The following is a 10316-nucleotide window of genomic DNA, read 5'->3' on the forward strand; positions in this document are numbered from 1 at the left end:
GACCTCTGCAATTAGTCTGGATAATTTAAAATAAGCAAGCAACATGACTGCTACTTTCGGCATAACCGGAAGTGTCACGTAAATGCGGATCTATAAATGTGGTTGTCTCCAAGCAGACATGGTCGTCGCCAAACACGTGCCAATTGGATATTTCACACTTCTGTGACTAAGCCACTCGGCTGCGGCTGGTGGCTCAACAGTCACATTCGTGTGAAATATCCAACTTTCAGCACTAGTTATACAATATACTATTACAACAGTGTTGTTAATATTCATTTTTTTTTTAACAAATTATGATGTCACAATGATAAACAAAAAACGAGATTTGAACAATTCCATTCATTTGATATTTTTACGTAATAAAAGTCGTCCGGTTCGTTTTTCTGGTCATGTAACTAAAAGTTTCGATGCAAAACAAGTTGAAAGGACAAAACGTGCATCTGAAAAATTCCAAAATGTTTATTAAAACTTTATTTATCAGTTTATCACAGATAACAATATCACACGTGTATAATACTATGAATTGCTATTTCCCCTCGGAGGCAAAGGTCACAAACCTGCAACAGTAACAAAGGCCACAATTAGAGTCAGATAAATATTTCTTAGACAATTGAAGAGGTGTGGAATCATGCAATTTCTATGTCTTCTTTAATGTCTGCTGATAAGGGTAACATAAATATTACATGATACCATGAATCATACAAAAACAAGATTTAAAATAAACACTTCGTTTAAATAAAATAACATGCAGTGTGGTTTTTAGGAATAAAAAATTAAAAATATATTTAACGATTAAATTAGGCGCATTTTAATTGATTTACTGTTAATATTAATACTTTACCTGTGAGCGTCGTACGAGCACTAGAAATTTAAAGCAGCAATAAATATTAACAAGGGAATTAACGAGAGTTTTGTCCTATTCGATTTTTATTGAAGACACGATACAATTTATTTCTAAATTGATATAATCTAAACATCTACATTAGATTTCTGCGAGCTATTCTGTAAGTGAGGTGGCGCTTCGGCTTAAAGAATAGCTCATTTTACATGATGAGAATTACAAGTTTTTACGTTCCATATAAAGGTTTAAGCTTAATCGAGTTAAAATTTGTATTAATTGTCGCTATTAGGTTACACATTTAGTGGGGTTGTTTCGTGAGAGTAAAAATTTCCTAACCGGACCGCCCAAAATTGATTTTTCGAATGTCGGTTTTTTCTTTGAAATGAAGATTTGGAGGTTTAAAAAACTGTATCCAAATATTGATTTGAAATTATCATTTTTGATAATGATATGAAGATTCAAACTTTTTTACAGCATATCAGAAAAATGCATTTTTCTTGCAAACTACAAAAGATACAAAAAAGAACTTTTACTAATTTATTCACTATAGGCACACCCATAAAATGTGTAATTAAATAAATTAAATTAAAGAATAAAATAAAGTGTAATCGTTCTGCTGCTATTAAAAATGTTTTGCTTTTCTGATGGGGCTGAATTTCAATATAAAATAAATTAATTGTTATCAACTTGCTATATCGCGAGAAAGTTTTTTTGTATATCAGCTAATATGATATGATATGATTTTTTTCGCCACCGCCCATATAGGGGCAAAAGTCAAGCAAGTCCATTTCTGCTCAATTATAAATGCAAACATTTGAACATTTTTTACTCATAATTGATTCGTATTTTTTATTGCTTTTACTCGGTAGCAAATATTTAGTCTTCTTGTCTTAAGGCCACGTAACATTTTTAGCCCAAATCAAACACCAAACAAACATTTGTTTGACGCGCATATTAATTAACGCAAAAATATAAATTTATAAACTTATTTTCCACTTTTGCGACAAATAATAAAAAAATAAATAAGAAACTCAACTGCAATAAACAATCAAATCGGCTGTCGCTAGACGCGCTACGACTCGCCCGCCTCTGATAAAATGGGTGTAACTTTTTTATTTATGAAGTGCCAAGAAATGTTTTTTTTTAATCTTGTCCACAATAAAGCGTAGAATAAGCTGCGCTTTTAATTTTTTGACTAAATATACGAGAAGTTTATTGAGTTTTATTTTTTTGTTTTTAAAATGCTGTTTTTTTTTTAAATATTGTTTTATTGTTTAATTTAATTCATTTAGTAAATAAATCAGTAAAAGTTCATTTTTGTATCTTTTGTAGTTTGCAAGAAAAATACATTTTGCTGATTCGCTGCAAAAAAGTTTGAATCTTCATAACTTAATCAAAAATGATAATTTCAAAATAATATTTGGATACAGTTTTTCAGACCACTAAATCTTTATTTTAATGAAAAAAACCGCTTTGAAATTCAAAAAAACAATTTTGTATGGTCCGTTTGGGAAATTTTTACTCCGAGTAAATAAACCGTCATTCTATAAAAAATACTTTCAAGCTACGTTGAACATCATAAAAAATAAAAATAGAACGGTGAACGTAGAGATTTGCACGGTCTATGAACGATTGGGCGTTTGCCAGTGCCAACACGTAAGACCTTCGTTGTCGACGCCCAACCGTTAGCAACCATTCAGATCCCGGAAGCTCCAAAAATCAGATCTTTCAAGTTTATGACAACATTCATTTAACATTGAGAATTAATTCAACGCTCTACTTATTTATTCGGGCGAGTGTAGGGGGATGTGCGATAACGAGTAGTGTCACTGTGACGAGAAGCTGACGAACTTGCAGTCTTATAAGACTTCCACCGCTGCGATGGTTCTGTACACAATCGTTTAAAACTATATTAGATGCACAATTCAATTAATTTGGGGGAGTTAAAGAGTCGATCTTTCAATTTATCGCGCGATTTGGTTGGTTTAAACGAGTTTGGTTTAAAAAGAGGACTCTTTAAAGGACAACGTTTGTTTTAAGTTTTTTCGTTTAAAGTTTAGTTTTTACGTTTATTTTTAGCATGGGATTGCTCGAGGAAAATTCAAGTGCGACTTACCATAAGAACTGGAGCTTTCTCTGTAGTATTCGGGTTCGTAGTCGGGCTCGTAATGATGTGTGGAGTACGATCGAGAATGAGACACAGAACTTGAGTAGGGCTCGTAAACTTCGGCGGGTTCATAAGACTCTTCAAAGCCGTAACTCTCCTCCATGGCGATCCGAGCGCGGTCTAGTATCGACATGATTTTCGTCTTGGCCGGCATCACTCTCGGGGTCACCACGGGGGTCCTGGTCGCGGTCCTCATCGGCACGGGGGCGCGTGGGATCGCCGCTACAAAATCCTTTCAAACTTATAAACTACAGTCCGTTGCAAAATGGTAGACGCACCCATAATTTTTATTATCAATGGTTTGGTTTTAGGTATTCTTAATGCATGATTTTTCACCCGAATTAAAGAGGGCTTTTAATGAATCTATTTGTGTTTATTATAGGCAACCAATTATCCACGCAATTCAATAAATAATCTGAAGACACGGTTCTGAAGGCCCTGGATCACTACGCTCGTGCCATTTAAATTCGCTCAATTATTAATCGCTTTCATTAACCAACTTGTTTGTTAAATAGCTATTTTAACGTACAGTTTAAGTTTAAATCTTTGGTATCTTGTGACAGAACAAAAGCACCAAATTTGTAATAAAAAATTAGAAACAATAAAAAATGGAGGTGCGTCTATCATTATGAACCGCACTGTATCAAAATCTAAAGAAATTACCACGAATGATACCAGGAGCTCTTCGCGAACTCCTCGGCTCCTCGATGGGGATGTCCGACGACGTCATAATCTCCATTTCCCGCATCTGCTCCTGTCGGATATTGTCGTTGTTGTCTGGAATGAGATATTTGCGAACTTCGGCCAAAGCGAAGGCGATCCGCGCGTGGGCTTCCGCCGGTGGCCCCAATGCGGAGATTTCAACGTGGAGGTCATCACACAAGTGGGCGTATTTGGGGTCGAGGGAGTTGCGGAGCTCCTCTTCTTTCTGGCGGTCTTTCATGGAGCCTTTGCCAAGCACCGCCATCTTGCACATGGTTTCCTCTTGGAGGCGCTTCATTGAGTTTCCTTTGGGTCCGAGGAGTTTGCCGACAAAGTTAAACTAAAACAGAGACAATGGAATTTCGAGTTGTCTAATTCGATTTTTCTTCTTACCTTGGGGTGCTCCCTCACTGGAACTAAAACTTTTACTGTTACTTTGATGGGCTTCTCCCGGTAGATGTCGACGTATTTTACGTCTTTCGGGGGAATTTTGCCCATTGCCTGCACTTTTGTTATCTCTGCAAAAAAGGAGAATGTAAAAAAATCATACCAACCCGGCGCAGCCACCATTTTTGAAAAATTATACATTGACCTTTCGAGAGCGCATCATGTGTCAATTATTTTTAAAATTCCTAAAATTGTTATCTTTAAGTTAAATATTTTGTAACTTTGTGCAGTTCGTAGACATATCTAAAGTACTAAATCTGCAAAATTTAAACGCTTTACAGTTAAAACTGACAGAGTTATAGAATTTTACAAAAAATTTTGAAAACTTTCGGTTTGTCTCAAAGATAAACATTCCTAAAATTGTTATTTTTGGGTTAAATATTTTGTAACTTTGTACAGTTGGTAGACATATCTAAAGCACTAAATCTGCAAAATTTAAACGCTTTACAGTTAAAACTGACAGAGTTATAGAATTTTATAACAAAAATTGAAAATTTTCGGTTTGTCTTAAAGATAAAAATTCCTAAAATTGTTAATTTTGGGTTAAATATTTTCTAACTTTGTACAGTTGGTAGACATATTTAAGTTACTAAATCTGCAAAATTTAAACGCTTTACCGTTAAAACTGACATAGTTATAGACTTTTATGGAAAATTTAGAAAATTTTTTTTTTTTTTTAAATTGACCTTTCGAGAGCGCATCATGTGTCAATTGGGGGTATATTTAGCCCCATTGTACAATTCTTATTTACTTCAGCGAAGTGAAATATGGGGCAACGATGTGCTTCAATGCGCCATTGTCGCTGCGGTAGCGATGAACGGATTTATCATTCGTCACTCCGAGTAAAATCTTCCAGGACTATCAGCGCGGATTTCCGAAAGCTCGATTGTTGGCTGAAGGGATCAAAACATTTCAAAATACAGAGGACGCGAAAATCCTCATTGTACGTTAAATAATTCACTTGAAAACAAAGCTCGCGTTATTGATTTAATCGTTCGGAATTAGATGGTTATAATTACGATGCTTTGTACCCAGAAAATTCAATTTCACTTCACCTCCAAACCCGTGATTTTTTAAATTGCGTTTTTTGTAGACTGATTTTGTAATTACGAGCAGACGGGAGCGGCGTCAACAATTAATCTCGGATTAAATTGCGTCATTGTTAACCGTGTTAATAAAAAAGTGTACAAATGGTTTTCGCGTCGAAGAAACAAATCCAAAGCTCACTATTCGATAATTCACTTTGTTGGGGGATGTGAATTCATCACTGCCAAGAAAGTGTAAATCTTTGGAACGCACACACATTTATTTAGCGACTATCGATCTTTTATTCGTTATTCATTATTAAAGTGTATGGAGATAGCAGCAAGCAGCAGTGACAAATGTTCAGGTTGCGACTAGTGATACATCACCATCAGCCGACGAAGAAAAACAACCACGTCGTAACAAATCGAACGAGATGGAATTGGCTCTCTTAATCAGCAAATACTGTAATCTCTCCGATTTTAATCATCCATTTTCTTCTGTTTAACAAAGAAAATTGTAATTCTAAGAGGCAATTATCGAAATCCTCCAAAGATACTGAAAGCATTGGAATTAAGGGTTCTAATTACAGTAGAACCTCGATTATCCGAATCACCGATTTCACAATTACAAAGTATTCAAAAAAAACTTATATAATATTTGTATTTATACATATGTTTAACTTTTATAATAATCCAAGTTTTGCATTTTTTTGTGTTTTTTTATATATTCTATTATGCGGATTATCGATTATCCGGATGACCTCTGCAACAATTAGTCCGGATAATCGAGGTTCTACTGTACCACCCTCGGAAATTTTATAAATAAAAGTTCAACTTTGCGAGCGCGTTTATGGAACACCACACACCTACACCCCCGGAAATGCTGCCAACGTGGGATGGCATTTAAATCCCATTTACAAAATTGAATGTAGGTTTGTATCACTGTAATTGAGCACTAAATTGTTATCTACGTTGGTTCTGCGGTACATAATATTTAATTTGCTGCGTAATTGCGATAAATAGTGCTTCATTGGATTTGTAGCGTAGTTGCTTAACGTGGAGTAATATGCGTTTTTACAATTGAAAATTTGGGTTGGCAGCTTAGTATGACGTGATGTTTAACCTGGAACTGTCACATTGTAGCAGTGTTACCAACAGATTTTAAATTTCAAAGCCGCTTGTTAGGGAATAAATTTCAGGCATTAATTTTTTTTTTGTTATTGGAATATTGAGTTTGCAATTTTTAAATCTTTGTCCTTTAAATTTTAAATTATTAGGAATTTCGTTTTTTTTTTTCAAGTTTTTGAATTATACCAAGGCTACTTGATTCGCATTAAAAAATCGCAAATTTGCCACAATTACCTTGGTCGAGGAGTCTGCAGGCATTCGGCTGTTTATTTTGATCCATTGTTAATTTTTCCGCAAGCAACTCCCTGACATACTCCCCGGCTTTTTGTACCGCTGGATTGGCTTCTTCATTTTCCACCTCCCCGGCTTCATTTAGCTTGTCAGATATGCTCTTCCGTTTGAAGTTATCGGCGTAAGTACCGTAATCACCGTTTGAATCGTACTTATCTGCCATTTTTTCGTTTTTTTCTCACACTAATCAAGCAAACTGGGATAACAACAAAACACGATCAATAACTAAGATGGCTGAAATAGTTCGGGAAAATGACACGAGATGACGCTGAGTTGTAGAAAACTGTAATGTTATATAAGGAGTGTTGGATTTTCGGCAACACTATAAACAGCGGTTTGTATGTTTTGTTGACGTTTTTCTAAAATTGTTATTTTTAGGTCCCATATTTTGTAACTTTGTACAGTTGGCAGGCATGTTTAAAAAACAAAATATTCAAAATTTGAACTCTTTACCGTTAAAACTGACAGACAGAGTTATAAAATTTAATAGAAACTTTTAAAAATTCCTAAAATTGTTGTTTTTGAATCCAATACATATTTTGCAACTTTGTACAGTTGCTAGACATGCTTAAAGTACCAAATCTGCAAATTTGAACTCTTTACCATTAACTGACAGAGTTACAGAATTTTATAGAAACGTTTGAAAATTTTTAGTTTGTCTTAAACATAAAAATTCCTAAAATTGTAATTTTTTGGTCCTATATGTTGTAACTTTATACAGTTGGTAGACATGTTTATAGTAGCAAATCAGAAAAATTTGAACACCTTAACCTTAAAACTGAGTTTACAGAATTCTATAGAAACTTGAAAATTTTGGGTTTGTCTCACAGATAAAAATTCCTAAAATTGTTATTTTTAGGTCCAACATTTTGTAACTTTGTACAGTTGGTAGACATATTTGAAGTACCAAATCTGCTAAATTTGAACGTTGTATTGTTAAAACTGACAAAGTTATGAAATTTTATAGAAATATTTGGAAATTTTCGATTTGCCTTAATTAAATTGAAATATCTGTTTTCATGTTTATCCATCCGCTTTGGAGCGTTTTTACAACAGATATTTTATAACATAATTAAAATTAATTGTTTGTCATAAAAATAAATAATGAATAATAATATCCTGCGTGGATTCAACGCGGATTTTTAATCAATTTGTAATTTATATGGTAATTAATATTTGGTGCACAATGTTTTGTGGCTTTATTATCAAATTTACTGCATGTCGAGGCCATAAATATTTAATTAAAAATTGAACCTTTTTGATTAATTAAAAAACAGATCCTCTCAATAATTGAGTCAGTTATTTACCCTCTCTGCAGCTGCAAAAACTTCGTTTCCACCTTGTAATGGCATTAATTAGCAACTAGTTTGAAACTAGTGCCACTTTTATGCTCCCTGTGTGTAGAATACAGCTAATAACGACTTTCAATGCGCTTTTTTATCCGCCTCCATGGAAATGCCGAACATTGTATCCATCAGCATCAACGTGTAAATTTATTCTGATAAATCCGTGGATGTAAAATGTCTTTGAAACTTGATGTAATTTTGTACGACCAACTCGAATAAAATTCTGCGATAAATAGGGACGACGTAAAATGTTAGTGACCATAAAAGGTTGAAAGGCTCTGTATGCATTTCAAATAGTCAATATTAGCATTCAACACCTGGACGTAAAGTTTTATGTTTTTTTAGTTGCAAGTAAAGTTTTTTGGGTTAGTTAGGCTAAGAAGAGAGCCGAATTAATTGTGCAGGAAGCGTTCTCATGGGGCTTTAAATACAATAAATTGGGTGTAACAAATGGCCCCCGCCCGGTAGTATCGAGCTTATGTCAATTATTTATAGAAAACCGTTACGATACGAGACATGAAAAATTTTACACATTTACACCTCGATCGTTTTTCCAAGGTACACATCGTTGACCATCCATCTCCCCGCCTCGAAGGCAACTAATTATTTTCCAACGTCGGAAAACGCATTTCATTCAACACCCTCGCACATACAAGTCCCAACAAAGCAAATTTTCCTACCCCGAATGGCATAACAGAGACAGCTTCAAGTTACCCGCTGATGAAGGATTGAGTTTTCCGGCTACACACAAATTTCATTTAAAAAACGACAACTTTCTTAAATTGAATTGTCTGCTCAGTTAAATCATTTTTATATCATGGGAAAATGAAAGAGAGGAAAAAGCGTTCGTTTCTAGGAAAATTCGGACCGGTTGTAAATAAATAATAGTGAAGTTCGTTCTTGGTTTAAATTTTCAATAATTCATTGGCCTGTATAAACATTTCAAAGCAAAGGAGCCACTTTCTTGCGAACGGTGGAGGGCCAAGGGGCAAAGAAATGTATCCATGCCTCTACAAAGGTAATAGATTTTATGCGAAAAAAGAATTTTAAAGGATCGGAGCAACACTATGGGGAATATCGATCGGGCGCAATACTAATCTAAAGTATTTTCATAGCCGAGGGATTTTTATTCGGCGGATTTGAATAAAACTAATGAAAATGTGATGCGTTGCATTTTAATTTGCGATTGTTTTTGGTGCTTTTGCATCGATAATTTATAAACACGGATAAAAATTAATTGAATTCGCGGGGAACTGTTTTCAATTTTTAATAAAATGTTTTTTAATGTTCGCAAACAGCAATTCCAATCAAATTTTTGGCTGTTACAACTCCCACAATCCGCAAAATCTTTGGAAATTTTTTGAATATAAATCCACCAGATAATAAAAAAAGGTTAAAAAAAATCAAAATCCGCGTGACGTCCTTTCAAAAACTGATATTTTATGGCCCTGAAAAACTTCTGGAAATAGGCTCGACCACGTCAAATTGCCTGTGATAATTTTACAAATCCCTCTCGTTCAATTCGTTCAATCGTATGATTCAGAGCAAAACTTTCGGCAATTTGACACAGCCGCAGAATTGCGATGTTAATATAGATAATTTTTCCTGCGTTGTCATTTCTCGACAGGACTACCAACCTAATTGTAAATTTTGCAGGCTTCTCAGCCAAATTACCTTCGTCTGAAAGAATCCAAACCAAGTAGTAACTTCCATTGAAAAATGTGCATTGTATTTCAATATTAAAAGACGTCGTCGGGTGGTTAAGTCCTGGAGAACCTTAATTAAAACCAGACTTCTATCTTCGCAGTTTTATTGAGCGTATGAACGGAATAAATTACTATGAATTATTGAACTAAGATGTTAACAAAAGAGATCCGCGCTCTACAATTAGACGATCGGCGCCCCCGCAGGTTTTTCTTGAAATTTTCTCTATTGTTTTCCAGAGCGACAAATTATACGGTAGGTGGGCAAAAAAAGAGTGACTGCTCGAAATTCCAGTGTTATGAAAAGCAAAATTTTAACGCTTAACCATTACCTCTGGCAGATTTATAAGATTTTATAAAAACTTTTGAAAATTTTCGGTTTGTCTTAAAGATAATTCCTAAAATTTTTATTTTTGGGTTCAATATTTTGTTACTTTGTACAGTTGGTAGGCATGTTTATAGTAGCAAATCAGCAAAACTGGCAGTTATAGAATTTCATAGCAAATTAAAAAAACAATTGGTTCATCTTGAAAATAAAAAATTAGATGACTGGCGCCCCCGCAGGTTTACCTCGAAATTTTCTCTATTGTTTTCCAGAGCGACAAATTATAAGGTAGGTGGATAAGTGGCAATAACGGGGCCAAGAATAACTTAGTGATGAACTAA

The 10316-nt window shown here is 34.5% G+C and overlaps 1 protein-coding gene across 2 annotated transcripts; it reads right to left on the reverse strand.

Moving 5' to 3' along the window:
• Positions 1-456: 456 nt before the first annotated feature.
• Positions 457-6859, reverse strand: LOC148182131 (KH domain-containing, RNA-binding, signal transduction-associated protein 3-like). Of its 2 annotated transcripts, none has more exons than XM_088040863.1 (5): positions 6545-6859; positions 4104-4228; positions 3672-4050; positions 2958-3230; positions 457-557 (listed from the first exon to the last, which is right to left on the reverse strand). In XM_088040863.1, exons 1-5 carry the CDS (start codon positions 6762-6764, stop codon positions 550-552), a joined length of 1005 nt encoding a protein of 334 aa, XP_087896989.1. In that variant the 5' UTR covers positions 6765-6859; the 3' UTR covers positions 457-549. The 2 variants fall into 2 exon arrangements, with proteins under 2 accessions (XP_087896989.1, XP_087896981.1); XM_088040855.1 differs by having other exon boundaries at positions 457-2728.
• Positions 6860-10316: the final 3457 nt, after the last annotated feature.

The sequence above is a fragment of the Gnatocerus cornutus genome, chromosome 1, assembly GCF_029298725.1.
Source record: "Gnatocerus cornutus isolate USDA-ARS CGAHR chromosome 1, icGnaCorn1.1, whole genome shotgun sequence".
Classification (NCBI taxonomy): Eukaryota; Metazoa; Arthropoda; class Insecta; order Coleoptera; family Tenebrionidae; genus Gnatocerus; species Gnatocerus cornutus.

What these genes read in the sequence shown, in the direction of transcription:
- LOC148182131 (XM_088040855.1), bottom strand. Translation starts at nt 6,764, where the DNA reads ATGGCAGATAAGTACGATTCAAACGGTGATTACGGTACTTACGCCGAT. An exon ending in AGCTCCTGGTATCATTCGTG is followed by an intron (nt 3,231 to 3,671) that starts GTAATTTCTTTA and finishes AGGATTTTGTAG; the next exon opens with CGGCGATCCCACGCGCCCCC. An exon ending in AGAAAGCTCCAGTTCTTATG is followed by an intron (nt 2,729 to 2,957) that starts GTAAGTCGCACT and finishes GATTGTGTACAG; the next exon opens with AACCATCGCAGCGGTGGAAG.